The sequence below is a fragment of the Pinus tabuliformis genome, chromosome 5_1 (genome assembly GCF_031772625.1).
Source record: "Pinus tabuliformis cultivar Carrire ecotype Pingquan chromosome 5_1, CPIR1, whole genome shotgun sequence".
Taxonomy (NCBI): domain Eukaryota; kingdom Viridiplantae; phylum Streptophyta; class Pinopsida; order Pinales; family Pinaceae; genus Pinus; species Pinus tabuliformis.
The window spans coordinates 657778946-657795877 of record NC_142305.1 but is presented as its reverse complement, the minus strand read 5'-3'; the positions used below and the strand labels follow the sequence as shown (position 1 = coordinate 657795877).

At 34.0% G+C, this 16932-nt stretch overlaps 1 protein-coding gene across 1 annotated transcript; it reads right to left on the bottom strand.

The window, feature by feature from the left end:
• Nucleotides 1–5766: 5766 nt before the first annotated feature.
• On the bottom strand, nucleotides 5767–11163 carry LOC149166711 (uncharacterized). The gene is made up of 2 exons (XM_089430233.1): nucleotides 9697–11163; nucleotides 5767–9543 (listed from the first exon to the last, which is right to left on the bottom strand). Exons 1-2 carry the CDS (start codon nucleotides 11161–11163, stop codon nucleotides 5767–5769), a joined length of 5244 nt encoding a protein of 1747 aa, XP_089286359.1.
• Nucleotides 11164–16932: the final 5769 nt, after the last annotated feature.

Below are 16932 nucleotides of genomic sequence, written 5' to 3'. Positions count from 1 at the left end.
TATCAGTCTTTTTGTCTCCGCATACCCAGAGGGATCCTGCATTCAGATGTCATGGTGAATTTTACGATGTATCTTTCAGAGGCGCCGCCTATCGACCCCTCTTGGTCCTCCCCTGCGCTTGACAGTCTTCAAAGCAATGAAATCCTTTTGGGGGATATGCATGGAAGAGTGCACAGGTTGCCTCGTCTGCAGGTTCCCATGGTTCATGTTGAACAGCAGCAGCAAGCCCCGCACCAGGCAAACTCAATTTGTGATGATTCAATGCAAGAGATTCGGCCATCAACTAACTGTTTCCAAATTGGGAATGCGGAACCGGTTTCTGATCTTCAAGACTGGGAGGGGAATCTTCAGGAGGACGAGGAGTCCGTTATTTGTCTCGACACGCCCAGCCCGATGCAAAGCCATCCGCCCACTACGCCCAGTCATCCTTCCTGAATTGTTCGAAGAAATTTCTCCAGGTTTCCGTTTTTTGTTTTTGCTCTTGTCCAAGTTGCTCTTGTCTTTGCTCAGTTCCAGTTCTCGGCCCTATAGTGGCAGCTTAGTAAAAGTTCGAGTCCGCAAGGTGATAGAGTCGGTTTTAGTGAACTATAATACTGTCCAAGAGGCAAATCTGGACAATTTTGTAAAGCAGTCTCAAAGGTCGGTCAGTCTGTCCCAGCTGTTTCAATTTTTGTAATGCTGTTTCAAAAAGTCTGGTAGACTATCCCAGCTGTTTCGGTTTGAGGGTGGCCTTGTCCCCCTCTATTGATGTAAATTATGTAAATACTTTTCCTGCTTTAATATAGTAGTTACTTTTACAGAGAAAAAAAATAAAAATTATTATTAATTATCTCTGATTATTATTATTATTATTATAGATTATAAACTATTAGTATTATCATTGATCCATAAAATTAAGAATAAACTTAGCTAACCCTAAAATAATCTAATTAATATTCAAATTAATTAATAATTAACTCATTATTATTAATATTTAGTATATCAGAACACTTACTAATTATTACTATAATTTATTATTTATAAATAAATATTAACAATAATTATTTACAACAATTGCAATACTTACTATTTATTATTTTATTAATTATCATATATTAATTTTATCAATTATTTTTGAAGAATATTAATAAATTTAACTACTAGAAATTATTATTATAAATTATTATATATATATATATAAAATAAGAATTAAATTAAATTATTATATACAAAATTATTATTTATTAAGAATAATTATTAAGTGAGAAAGTATTTACTAAGTAATTTCACCTTTTATTATTAATATTATTTATCATCAGAAATTAATATTATATGATTAAAATTAAAATAAACCTAATTTAATAAAAATTAAATAATTTGATAATAATAATTATTAAACAGTCGACCTTCAATATTTTAAACCAATACAGCTTACCTTATAACTATTTATATCTAGCTATCAAGCTCTTCTTCTATCACACTCAGTAATAGTCCTGATGATGGATCCCTGTTGGGATTTGAAACGTTGACAGCAAAATGATTTTTACTGTGGGTTCTCTGATTACTAAAGAATATATATATATATATAGTTGCTTATTGGTCACTTTGTCATTAATCTTTTTAAAGGGTATTTTATGATTTGAACACAAATTTTGGATTTACAAGTGATTTGGGATTAAATATGCCTTTGATCGAGATTTTTCGATTTCCTAATTGTTGATCTTCAATATATTATTCGTTTGAGGGCTTACACATTTGGTATCTTATCTTTAGCTTTTAATACTTTTATGAAATTTCAATTATGTTTTGGTAAAGATTTGTTTTATATATATATATATATATATATATATATATATTTATATTATATATATATTTATATATATCTATATATATATTAGTATTAATATTAATATTAATATTAATGTTTACGTGTTTTTTATATAATATATTTTATAACTTAATTTTTTTTATATTTTTACATTTATTGATATTCAGGTTTTTTTTTACAATTTAGTTAATGTTATATTATGACATTAAAATGATGCATTTACAGCATACTTTGTTGCCTTGTTATAAGGAAATGTACGCAAATATTATAATATAAATTTTATATCTATGAGATATTTATATCTATTTGCCATTATGCTTATTACATTAAAAAACAATATAAGTAGTCTTGTAAGCCTATGATAACCTATCTAAGAGTTGAAAATATCTAACTAAAACATATCCAATACCATAAACATAGAAAAGAAACACTAACAAAACTATTATAAAGGTTATTATTTAATTTTTACTGATTTTTAAAATAATTAAAAATAAATTTATCGTTATTTTTTATAGGAAAGATTATATTCTCATAAATTTTACCATTTTTTGAGTTTTAAAAAAATCTGTCTTCAAAGTAATTCATCCTATATAAATAAATGTAACCTATCAAATTTATATTAACAACGGTAAGAATGATATATTTTTCTTATATCATATTATAAGTCAAATCTATATTTAATACATAATAAATTACTAGTTTTCTTTTGTAAATAGAAAATTTGGATTTTCTATAATAATATAAAATTCGTTGATTTTTTTGAATCTCAAAAATTTTTCAATGATAATATTTGAAATCTATAAAATGGTATAAAAAATCCTCTTTGTAATTTAAAATTTTAGAATAATATTATAAAAAATCCAAATTCTGTGACTATAAAATTATTCATGAATACATTATTAAAAAAATTTAATCTTAAAAAAACTTTTTACTTTTAATTAATATATTATATGTTTAATATATTATAACATATACTAAGCCCCAATATAATATATATCTACATTAAGATGTATTAAGATGTATTTTAAATGGTTAGAAATGTTCTCCCTATTAAAAAATAGTTCCATTACTTCACTTCCATAAATCTTTGTGGCCGCTAGTAATTGAATATTACTTATTGGGAATGATCTCCTCAACATCGCAATCATCATTCTACTTTTAAATAGTTGATGGCTTCGATGAGGTTATTAGCCATGCCTTGCTTTAACCCTATTTGGATGCACATAATTCTGTGAAACATTTTAGAAAAAGTATATTCTAATAATTCACGAAATTCATGAAAAAAAAATATCCCCATCGTTTTGTTAATTCAAGAACATGCATTTGATGATCTTCATGCAAAGGTGAAAAAAGCACATGTCATGCTACAATTCGGCCCTTAACTTTTGGTTGATGGGAAAGTATATGTTACATATTTAAAGAAAATAGTTTTGTGTACTAATAAATATCTATTTATGAATTATTTTATATTTAAGTTTATTATATTGATGATTATTTAGTAATAACGTGAAATTAAATAAAGTTAATTTTAGTAATTTTTTTAATTAAATGGTTGTTTTATTAATGAAAAATTGTAAATTGTAAATTATGGTGATGAGATATATTTAAATTTGTATCTCAACATAGAGTCGATATGTTTTAATAGTGTGGTTTTTATAATTTTACCTAAAATGAAAATTTTTATTTTTATATCGTAATTTTCTTTTAAATGATCAATTTTCATTTATAAAATTTAAACTTACATGAAAATAAAACTATATCACATGGAAGTGGTCTTTAATCCACTTATATGTACATGGGCCATGATATTATTTTGTATAAATTTTTAGTTGTAACCATATGTTTAAACAAATCATCTAAATAACTACATTACTATAGGAATGACAATGTTAAGAATTGAAGTTTAAACCTTACCACGAGTAAATATATCGTCATAATAAATACAACTTCTTTGGGACACTTTTTCTTTTTTCTGTAAGCTGAGGTAGAAATTCTATTACTTCAACATAGTAAAACATACAAACAAGCTATATACAAAGAGAGACAGGTCATTGCCTGCCCTTAAGGGAAACCGGGAACCTTCGATAGTTTTTAACCGCCATCCACAAAAAATACATATCCAGACTATCTATCCATACAAAATTTCCTACTATATGTTTCACAATCGAACTGTATCTTGTTTGAGACATTTCCATTGAGGATTACAAAAATTGGCAAACTAAAAAGTTCCAGAAAACCTGTTGACAGCATTGTCCATTCCTTAGTGAGTTGGGATATCCAGCTTTGGTCCACCTTCTGTCTTGATCTCGAAACCATTTTCCTTGAGCAGCTGTAGAATTTTGTCCAGCTTATGGTCCTGCATGTTCAGAGTCACCTGTATGTTCCTTAATTCCCTTTTAAAAGTAGGGAATCCCTGGGCTAATTCCACCATTTCAACTGCAATTTGCTCCATGGCCTTAGCCAGGAGTCATTTCATGCCCCAGTAAGCATGTTGAGATTGTTTGTATAAAGACAACCTTCCTCTAGTGTGTCCAGGATCGGGTATGAAATTCTCTCAGTCCTCCATGTTCGGGTCTGAAGCTGCCTGCATAGCTTCCTCTTCGAAATGGTCAATAATTTTCCTAATATGTGGGCTAGTTCCCTGATTATAAGCTTCCTCTGCTTCAGTGAGTTTCCTCCTCATGTCCCGCTTGCCCCTACCTCTAACCCTGCGCTCGGGCTGCCTACTCCCTCTACCTCCTTCTCCACTGCTCGTTCCCCGACCCCGTTGAGTCTCCCGAACCTTCGGAGGCCTTCCTCTTCCACGTCGGCCACCCCTAGCCTCCTCGAAGTCTTCCTGCTCCTCCCTCTGGTCTTCTGAGTCCTCGAGGTCCTCACTCCGACGTATCCACTTCCCAACCTTCCCTCCTATCACCCTTCGCTGTTCCTCATCAGCCAAATACTCGTGTATATCAAAATCCTTATCAGATTCGTCAGTGATATCCAAATAGACGCGAGGTAAGAAATCCGCTGAAACACCTTTGCCCTTTGCGTCCTCAGACAGACCTTTTCCTCGCTGTTCTTCAGGCTTACCCTTACTCCGTGTCCAGCGGCCGTCTTCCTGCACTCTTCGCCCATCCATACTCAACACTGTTGTGGGCTGCATACTACACTCACACTCTCTCTTGATACAGGGATTTGCTGTAAGTTTCAGTCGATACGCTTCACATTTACATGCAGAGCATATGAAGACCCTCATCCACCACCCTTCCAACTTAATACCGAAAACTCGTCTGACGCCTGCCTTAACACTTGCCCCATTAATTTTAAGATGATGTGAAGCGTACCCAATATTCTCATCACATCGCGCTGGTGTCCTCGAAAGCGTACCCAAATCCGTCGTTGGGAAAATCATCCCGCTCGTTTGGTGATCACCATCGCCGCCCCTATGGTTATTGCTATCCACGCGCTGCATAAACCCCTGTCGATCATTAACTACCATGTCAGGTCGCCTCCCTTTCTGAATAGGGAAACATTTAATGATTTTCTTGTAGTGCCATGGCCGCATCATAATCCGTTTGTAGTATATTGCGTAGTACGCTCCATCGTGGATCCTCGTGGTATGCATCCCAGCTCCCATCCATTATTCTTCCCGACGCTTCGCTACTCCAATTGGCTAAGAAATCTGCAGCTTGATTACCATTTCGTAGGACGTGAGTAACCATCATATACTCAATCCGATTGAGCAATTCTGCAATATCTTGTATGATCGCAGCTGTTCGCCAGCTCGTCGCCACTTGGTCCCACCGTTTGCCATTCCGCAATTTGCTTAGCATGTCAACTGTAATTTTGGAATCCCCTTCCACCTCAAGATTCCGGTAACCATTTCAAACTGCAATTCGAAGTCCGTTATAGAGGCCCCATAGTTCTGCTTCATTGTTGGTCATATCTCCACCCCATTCCGCATACACCCACCGTGTTCACCCTGAATTATCTCTAAATAGGCCACCCCAGCCTGCGCTTCCCGGATTACCCTTTGACGCCCCATCAAATGTCAGTTTGATTCGCCTATCCCCTGGCAATCTGAAGTGATTTGGACTGTGTAGCTGATATCTATTTCCCCGGTCCAGGTTAGGGAAAATCATTGTATAATCTAGATTCAGCCTTACAAGAATTCGTTGCTCCTCCTGGGGCATTTTCCAATCATTCTCATCCCATGCTTCAGATAAAACTGTCTCCTTGATTGATCTGCAGATTGTTTCCCAAACTCTTACTTGTGGAGAAGCTTGTCCTCTAAAAATTCGCCGATTGCGCTCCTTCCAGACTTCCCATATTGCAAAGCCAATCACCAGAGTCCACAATCTCCGAACAACTTTACTCTGAAAATTCCCTTTACCCCAATGAAATAAGGTAACCCTGAGACTAGTTGGGTCCCTGTTTGTTTGACCAAATAGTACTCTGATTTCCTCCCATATACTCTGAGCATAGAGGCATCGATTTAGTAAATGCTCCAGATTTTCTACCTCTTGACAACACAAATAACATCGGGAGGGTCCATGCATACCACGTTTTTGAATATTCTCCCAAGTTAAGATCCGGCCATTGCAAACCAGCCACACAAAAAACGTTATTTTAGGCCACCATTTGGCCGCCCAGATCTTGTTCCATTCCAGTTGATCGCCAGCCCTTTCCTCCCTCGACTTCCAGTGATATGCTTCTTTGACAGTGAACATGCCTTTCATTGTTTTACCCCACCTTAGGATGTCTTTACCACCTCTAATCTTAATTTTCCGTGAATCCATTTCCTGGGTATACCGATGTTCTGTCTCCATACTGATACAATCTGCCCATTCCCTAGGCTGCTTCCATAGTCGCCAAATACCATGTACATCTCCTCGATGCCAATAATCTTTGACATGTATCATACCTGCCCTTTGTCCTAGCACTTGAACATCATGAAGAGTTTGGACTTCATTTAACTTATACCGCTGCTGCCACCCTTCATCCCAAAAACTTGCTGTACCACCCTCACGGATTTCCCAGAAAGCTAAATCCCCGACGATATCTTTATTGTTGCTTGCAAAGTTCCATATTTGTGACCCTCGGGGAGTTACTGCTAAACGTAAACGATCTTCCACTGTGCCTGGCATATTATATTTTAAGTTCCAAATTCTTTTCCATAGATCAGTACCCCCCTGTACCCATCTCCACCACAACTTTGCTCCTAACACCTGGTTAATAATTTCAGGATCGCGAATTCCTAAACCACCCTCCGCTTTGCTTTGGATAACCTTCTTCCATGAAACTAGGACCCATTTTCTCTGCTGTTGCGTACCACTCCACAAAAATTTTCCAAATATTTCCCTCATTTTAGATAGAACACCTTTGGGCGCTGCCAGGATAGATAATGAATATATGGGAATAGACAATAAAACAGATTTTAAAAGAACAATGCGACTAGCCAAATTCAATGTTCGAAATGACCAATTAGCCAGGCGTTTTCTAACCCTTTCCAACAAATTCTGCCAATTTTTTAGGCGGTGGGAGTTTATATCCAGTTGGACACCCAGATATTTAGTTGGTAATTCACCCATTCTGAAACCTAATACTCTAGTTAAATGCGCTTTGACAATTGCAGGAGTATTAAAAATAAAGGTGCAAGACTTGTCATTATTAATCGTCATACCTGAAGCCATCATAAAAACTGCTAGAACGGATTTGAAATTTCTAACCTCTCTGAGCGACGCTTCTCCGAATAGCATCAAGTCGTCAACAAATTGTTGGTGTGTGATAACTAAGTTAGGCCCCCACAATCTGAGACCTTTGATTCTATGTTCTCTTACCTCCCTCTTGATCTTACGACTTAACCCTTCCATAGCTAATATGAATAAAAAAGGGGAGATCGGATCCCCCTGCCGGATACCCCTGGTTACATTAAAGGAGGCTGATGGGATACCATTGACCAATATTGAAAAATTAGGAGTAGAAATCATACTGGTAATCCAATGTATCCATCTTTTGTCAAACCCAAAAGCTCCCAATACTTCTTGGAGATACTGCCAATTTAATCGGTCATAAGCCTTAGATAAATCCAGCTTCATAAGCATTCCCTGCTTTTTCCGCACCTTTAAAGAGTGTATCACCTCCTGAGATACCACTATACCGTCTAGTATTTGGCGTCCTTCCACAAAACCAGTTTGCTCCGGCGATATTAAATTGGGTAAAATATGCTTCAGTCTTTTGACAATCACTGTAGAGATAATCTTGTAAATGACATTGCATAACGCAATGGGTCTAAATCCCTGAGGTTCATCCGAGGTGTTACTTTTAGGAATGAGAGTCAAAAAGGTTGAATTAATACCTGGCCATATATACTGTCTCATTCGTGATTCTTCCACCGCCTCCAATACTTCGTTTCCTATAAAGTGCCAGCTAGCCTGAAAAAATTCCGCCGTATACCCATCCGGACCTGGGGCCTTATTCTTACTCATATTCATAACCACTTCTTCTAATTCTTCCATAGTTACTATCCGCATGAGTGCCTTATTTTGATCCTGGGTAACTAATCTCGGTATCTCCCGACAGATTTGATGAATAGCCTGCCTTCGATCCTGTTGATCTTCCGTTAAAATTCCTTTAAAATAATCAAGTAAGAGCTTTTCAATATCTTTCTGCTCTAACACTCTTTCTCCTTCCTCATTCTTAAGTGAGAAAATCCGATTCCTCTGCCGATGTTGGATCGTGGCTTGATGAAAAAATTTTGTATTGCGCTCCCCTTCCCTTAGCCAACGGACTCTTGATTTCTGTTTCCACAAAATCTCCTCTTGTTTTCTTCGTTCCTCTAGCAAACTGAGAATTCGGCCTTCCTCCCGACTCTTTTCTTCATCTCGACCCTCCAAGATTATCCTCTGTTGGATGTTCTCCATTTCACCTTCTAGTTTATGCTTTGCCTCAAAAATGTTACCAAATTCTTGTCGATTCCAGTCCTTAATTTGCTGTTTGATTGCCTTGAGCTTCAGCTGAATAGTATGCATCTTACCTCTGCCAATAATGTTACTTTGTTTCCACCATTCTTCCAAATTTCTGATAAACTTTGGATCCCGCAACCAGAAAGATTCAAAACGGAAAGGTCTTCTCCCTTTGACCTGTTTCATGTCAATCTCTAACCGTATGGGCCAGTGATCGGACCCCAAGGTAGGTAGAATCTGCGCTTCAATAAACACATCACTGTTGAGAATTTGCTCTGATAGCAGAAATCGATCTAATCTGGATGCAATTTGGTTCTGACCCCCCCGTCGATTATTCCAGGTATATGTCCCATTAATTGTGTGAATATCGACTAACCGTAGATCTCTGATCATATCATTAAATTCCTCCATTGACCCGTCCTCTCTCCGTAGCCCCCCTCTCTTTTCGTCTAAATTCCTTATCATATTAAAATCCCCACCTATTATCCACGGGGAGTTGGGACTGAAACTTCTCATCCTATGGAGGTTCCTCAGAAAATCTTTTCGATCCCTACAGGTATTAGGCCCATACACTCCAGTAAACAGAATCCGTTCCCTCATCCCTACCATTCGAAACAAACCGGAGAGTATCCTAGGCATAGTATACCAGTGTTCAAAAATTACCTGCTCAGGGTTCCACAAAATGGCCAGACCTCCAGCTGTTGCAGTAGCATCTAAGGCCATAACCTCATAACCTATTTTCAATTTCCGAATAATGTCTATCAACATCTGACTGTCCATTTTCGTTTCCTGTATTACCATAATACTCGGCTTACCTGTCTGGATTCGTTCCTTCAAATATCTCTGTTTCCCACGACTATTTAAACCCCTTATATTCCAGCTAAGAACAATCATTTATAACTTTTTGGAGGTTGGTAAAAAAACCTCTGATAGAGGTATCACCCGTCCTGAATTAACAAGAGTCTCTCCAACAGCTTGAATTGATTCATTCAAAGTTCTTCTACCTTTTTTCCTACCGCTCTTACCTGGGCTTTCTCCTTCCAGAGTCTGTAAATCCGGATTATCGACAGCAGCTACCCTCTTCTCTTTATAGCGCTGAAAAGTCTCCTTGTATAATTGCTTCTCTTTTTCTGGGATAAACCGTTCATCTAGTTTTTTCCAATCGGCAAGTAATTTCTTCAATATATGTTCTTCCTCGGTTCCTACTTCCTTTACAACCTCCTTTCCTTTTTTAGATTGATCAATAGCAACGTCATTTCTTACTTCTACCTCCCCGTCTGGTTCGCGGCTTGGACTTCTGCTTTTCCTCTTACCATCCTTTATAATCTCCATCGGAGCAACCACATTAACAGAGTCTTCCGGTTGTATTGGGTTGGATGCATTACCTTCCGTATCCTGGTTGTCCTGGTGTTCCTCTGCTGTCTGCTCCTTAGACTCATGGAGGATATTGAAGCGATTCATACTCTCAATTGGTGAATTCGCAACCTTAGTATTCTTGGCTGGAGCCCCCGGGTTTTGTTTCCGTTTCCTCTGAACCTCTTGGAATTCTTGTTCGACTCCTCCCTTACCTTCACATGTTTGACTAACCTCCTTCAATTCCGGTTCAACTGTATCCGCATTTACTTGTGGACAATCTCTTACAAGATGACCGTACACATGACAACGCCTACAACGAAATGGTATATGCTCGTAATCAATGGGCTGTTGCCAGACTTCATCCTGATATTCAAGCTCGATAGACTCTGGAAGGGGGGCTGAAATGTTCATATATACACAAATTCGGGCATAAGAATTATATTTGCCCCGTTTCGTAGATTCCGCAACCTTCACAAAAGTGCCTATAGAATTTCCAATTCCTTCCAGTATTTCAGGGTTCCAGAATTCATCTGGTAGCCCAAATAGCCGCACCCATAGCGGGGCTGCCGTGATTTTTTCCTCATTAGGGTTATAGCGATCCTCCCAGTATCGTATAAACAAACCTGCATTGTTCATAAAGTAGGGGCCATCTTCAAAGACCCGTTCTTTATCCTGTAAGTTTGTGAAGATGACAGTAAAAAATCCCTTAGCTCCCAATTTCAGATCAATGTGCCCCATTGGCTTCCACCTCTGATGAATCCATCTCGTTAGGTCCCTTTCAGAGGGCCAGTAACCGATAAATTTACATATTAACGCGTGATCCCTCATATAACACCGATAATCTTCTAGCGTGTTATTTGGGATGACATACCTGGGTTTTTTCTGAGCTCGGGGGAGGCACTTGTTCACCAGCCTAGCCTGCCATTGAGATCCCATAACCGGAATACCCTGTGGCCGCTCCGACGCTCCCCCAGATCCACTACTGGTTCCAGACGTTCCAGCTGTAATATTACTGAAGGAGGGGATCTCTCCCCTCCCCTGCCGCGCTGCCATTAGGAAGTCCCGATCCACCAAAACTAACTGCAATACTACCTTGAAGCTGGTATCCAAAACCCCCGTGTTGATTATCACCAAAACCCTCGTGTGTATATTCGAACGTGTGTTTTAGCTCATTAGAGACGCAAAGGAGAAGTCCAGTTTTATTACCACCCTTTGGGACACTTTTTCAATAAAGAATGGATAAGTTATTTAGATATAGGTTTGGGTACAAAACTTGTTTGAATGGAAATTAATCTTTTGTACATATATGCAACATAATTTTTAAATAAGATAATTTGTTTATAAGATCATTAGTACTAGAAAATTAATAGACTACTAAATACAATGATTTATAAAACACTATCAAGTTAGTGAATAGGTGTTGAGTATAACCATTAATAAATTATAACTGTATTAATTAAAAAAAGGAGAAATTTGTATTGAAAATTACTCTACCTAACTTTTAATCAACCTATTATATCACCAATGCAAATATGATAATCATAATATTATTGTAACACAATATAATGGCTTTCTCAAGATTCATTAATGCATTCTAGATGAGGATGTGTATATCTTCAATATCTTCTCATTTTTATTTTCATATTTTCTTTATTTTCTTATTACTATTAAAATGTTTGATTTTAAATATTTGCATGGTTTGTTTAATTTTGCTTTAATATAATTAGTTTTATTTTATAGTAATTTTTATTTCATAAAAATATTTTATAAATAAATCTATACCAATTTTCATTTTAAAATTGTAATAAATATTATTAAAGTAAATTTCATAAATATATTCACACCAATTTTGATTTAAAATTCTAATAAATACTATTAAAATAAATGAAATCTTTCTTAAATGATGTGGTTAATGATTTTACATTATAAATTATTTTATTTCATGATATCACTGTACTTCAATGATAATTGGAGTAGTTTATAATTTATGTTATAAAAAATGAACTTTGATTTTATTTTATTGCAAATAATTACAATAAAATTATCATAATATAATAGAAAATTTATACAAAATTCTATAATTGGATAATAATTCTATATGGTTTCGGAGATATCTTATAATGAAACTTTTAATGTAATGAAAATCCAAATCACTAAAATTACTTTCAACCTTTATATAAATAAAAGTTTTTATATATATGAAAATAAAAATGTATTATAAAATTCAAAATATTATTAATTTTTATTATTGCATTAAATATAACTGTTTTATTGCAAAATATTTCCCACCAAACTTCTCAACATAAAATCCCTTAACAATTTTTATAATTTAATAAAATATCAAAATAATGAAAATTTATGAAAACATTTCTTAACTTTAAAATTAAGAATTTTTCTTTAAAAAGTAGTGGTTTAAGAATTATTATTATGAAAATTATCATAGTAATAAAATTTCCTATTACTTGATATGAGTAACATTTAAAGTCTCTTACGTATTAAATATAATTTAAAGCATTAACGATTTACTATTGTCAAAATCTCCTGTCGTGAAAACTAAGAATTTTTCTTTAAAAAGTAGTGGTTTATCATTTTTTTATGATATTAATGATCTAATATTGATTTTATAAGTAATAAGAATTATTATTATGAAAATTATCATAGTAATAAAATTTCCTATTACTTAATATGAGTAACATTTAAAGTCTCTTACGTATTAAATATAATTTAAAGCATTAACGATTTACTATTGTCAAAATCTCCTGTCGTGAAAACCCATCCCGGACTCTTTGTAGTTCTTAGGCAAAGATGGATGAATTAAATTTGAGTGCTCTGAGTTAAATTCAATGTAATACTCAGAATTTATTAAGATTTGATATTTTTTCATATACTATCATGAGGATAGCGGTGGTTAGACGTAAATAAGAGAGTAAAAGGTTGGGGTTTTACCGTAAGAAAACAATAGATAAATTACAGAGTTCATGTACCCGTTTATTAAATTCAATGAGATATTTACAACTTGTTAAAATTTTGTTTGGAATTTTATATAAAATTTTAATTTTTTATTATAAAAAAAAAGTTAGTAAATAATTTTTAATATTCTAAAATTTTCATTATAAATGTTAATGTTCACTATTTTAATTTTCTGTAAATTTAAAAAGATTTAAAATTTATAAAAATATAATTTTTATATATAAATTTATTTCAATTGATTTAAAAATCAGTAAAAATTAAATAATAATATTCATGTTAATTTGTTTGCATTTCTTTTATTTGTTTATGTTAATGGATAGGTTTTAGTTAGGTATTTTTAACCCTAGCGGGATTTTTTTAATATGTAATAAGCACAAAAGTAGATAGACATGGATAAAGTTCATATTATAATATTCGTCCAGATTTCCTAGAAACAAGTCAATAAAACATGGTCTAAATATATCTTTGATGTTATAATATAACTTTACTTAATAAATAAATAAATAAATAAATATATAGAGTTAAATCAATAACAAATATCTATCAAAATATAATCGAAATCTTAGAAAAGTATTAAAAACCAAAGATCCCAAATGTATAGGCTCTCAAACGAATAATGTATTGAAGATCAACTGTAAACTGATCCTTATAAGTCAAAAGGAGATACACAGTAAAAGAAATCGAAAGCTTATATTTAATCGAAAATCACTTGTAAATCCAAAATTTGCGTTGAAATCATAAAAGATCTTTCAGAAAGATTAATGACAAAGTAATAAATAAACAGAAAATAATATATTTTTTGACATCTCAAACTAAAACTTGCATCTTATAAATACAGAAATTTATAATGAATGACATTGTACAACGTCAATCAACAAAAGCAAAGTTCATTTGTCCCAACTAACTAATGGGCATGGTAGGAAATAAAAATGAGATGCCATTTTACGGATGGGCGCTACCATTTGAATATTTTTAGCTATAAAATGAAAAAGAATGAATGTTGGGTCCTACTGATGCTTTACCACCTCAAAGATAAAGATACGACGAATGTTGGTGGCAGACATGAACTTTCAAATTATTATACCTCGCTCACCGGCAGACTCATGAGAGCCGCCTGTAAGGGTTTTGTTGAATCTAAATAACTAATACATGACATAAGTGTTTTCCAAATTCAAGCGAGGGTGGACAAATACGATGCCTTCGGACGAATCTTGGTCAAAGTTTCTCCGCGTTCACAAGATACTTGCTCACATTCACGTGATGTCCGCACGGCTTGATGAACCCGAATCTTCAACCGCTACCGCATCCTGCAGTGAAATTTGATATTCAAACATAAACGAACTTTCAGAGAAAACGAGAAGAATCTAAAATTACTTAATTCCATCGGTCACAACCACAATTATGTCGTCTTTCAGTGTAACATGGAACATATTTGATTTGAGCAACATGCCAGATTTATCATAATATTTAGGTGGTGCTCAGCAATAACGTAACAAGTTGGCATACACCAAAGATTCTACCGTACATTCTCGACTGAATTTCACGAGCGGATATCTTCGTGCAGTCAAACTCGTACAATCTCTGAATGTACACATACCAACATCATAATCATACGAGTAAAAATGAAAACATACATCCAAAAGACCTAATAGAACTCCAGCCCATTCAACTTCCCATTTACTGAAATGTTAAAGAGAAAAGGAATGAAGAAGCCTCTTGATCCTCCCATTGACTGAAATAAAAACAAAGTTGATATATGTGGCTAAAGAAATCAAGACAAACAACATAATTTATTTTAATAATAATAATAAAAAAAACTTATACACCTATTAATGAAATTGAAGAAATAGATCCCAGAAACCCTGATACTAAATAACAATTTGAACTCCAGCACATTGAATCTCCCGTTGATAAAACATTGTGGACGAAGGGAATGAAGATAGTATATAAAGGCTATCGTACTATTCATTTCCAAGTATATCGAATGGGAAACCGTCACTAAGCCCTTCTTTTACCATGGAATTCTTGTTAAGTAATTTTAAATTTTTGTTTCATAGAATATCATTATGTAGGAATGCTTTTAACGATGATAGTAATTTTTTTAGGTTAATTATGACTATAATATTACTGTATTCAATATAATAAATAAAATTAGAAAGAAAACCTAATTAAAATTTGAATATAAATAAATCATAATACTTCAAAGCACGTGTTTCTGACATATGAATAGTTATGCTGAGAACCAAAATTTTGATTTGAGGGAATACTAATTAAGCTGAATGGAGCATTGATCGAATATAGATTTTGAAAAGATAATAGAATATAAATTTAAAAGAATAAAAATAATAATTTTTTTCCTTAATTGAGGAGAATTTTCATATTTAAATAATTAGGAAAAGTTAAATAATAGAGGAAATCTAGAGGTTGGTTACGTGGTATTTTGTACAAATTTGAGAAATAGAAAATTAAAAAGGTTTGCTTTTTACTTCTATATAATTTCGATTAGGATATGGATGTAAATTTTTTTTGTTTCGATTAGGATATGGATGTGAATTTTTTTTTTCTTTTATTTCTTTATTTTCTCTATTTATTTGATAATATAAGTTTTTTTTGTTTTTTGTATTAGAAAAAAAATCATAATTTTCATTATTTAAAATGGAAATTACATTATGTATATGTATTTATGTGCATTCATAAAACCATATAAGTCACCTTTCAAAAAGAAAAAATATAGTAACCTTAAGCATATCTATCTAGTCATGATGATGCTAGAAACCCAAAACCAAGCGTGATTTGACAAGCCTATTATTTTTTCTATTATTTTGTTACAAAAATTAACAAAAATATGATTATTTACATTGTCCACAGAAGATCTAAATATAAGTAGAAAAAAATAAAAAATCATGAAATTCAGTTCATGACTGGCTCTAGTTGTAGACTATCTATGAAGGGCCTCTTATAGTAATTTGTAGATGTGATTCCTTTTCACTTTTCTATAATCCTCTAGGTACCCAAAATCTATTGAGCACCTTCTTTAGAAAGGGAGTCATAAAGAGAGTTTCTCTCCCCAAGGATGGATGGCTAAAGGTGGATGGAGTACCCACATGACAAACTTGCCTCACTTGATCTGATAGCGCCTCCTACCCACCGTAAGGAAATTTTTTTCATTACACCTGTGTAATAATTTCTTCATCTTAACAACCTTTTTTCTTAACATTTTACCATTATCGAAGCCACCATCGAAAGATAACCTTCTTTATTTATTGTGCACAAAAGGAAGAGATGCATTATTTAGGATGTATTTTTATTTATGAAAATTGTTGCATTTGAAGAGTATCCCTTCATAGTCCACAAGTTTTCTATGATAATAACCCTTGTAGAAAATATTCAATTCCATGAATAAACAATTGCACAAGTCAAAATTTACTAGAATCCTCACTAATGCTTTCTTTCCACTACTCTTATACAATATATCAACCACCGAGAAGGATCCCAATTTGTTCCAAATGGCTTTGAAAACTTCCTTGGAGCAGAGTTGTGGTGACAATCATGGGAGCTTAACCCATACAAGTGCAACATCCAACTTTTCACAATGAGCATCAAATAGTGGATTCAATCACTTCATCAAAACTGGCATGGAGCCTACACACTAGTTGTTTCCACTGAGTTAAACTTAAGCATGAACTGGCCACACATGAGAGAACATACCCTGGGGAGGTCCTTTAGCATTTTCCCCACTCCTTCTCAACCAAATTGCATAGGAGTTCCACTTTTAATTCTATGTCCCTCCCCCATTTTACCAAGACATTTTCCACCATTCCCATCACTTCCCCTAGCTTATCATCATCCCCA

Bases quoted from the DNA above. Each gene is read 5' to 3' on its own strand.
- LOC149166711 (XM_089430233.1), bottom strand. From the start codon at position 11,163: ATGGCAGCGCGGCAGGGGAGGGGAGAGATCCCCTCCTTCAGTAATATT. The intron at 9,544-9,696 runs GTGATACCTCTA...ATGGTAATACAG, and splicing joins CTCTTGTTAATTCAGGACGG to GAAACGAAAATGGACAGTCA.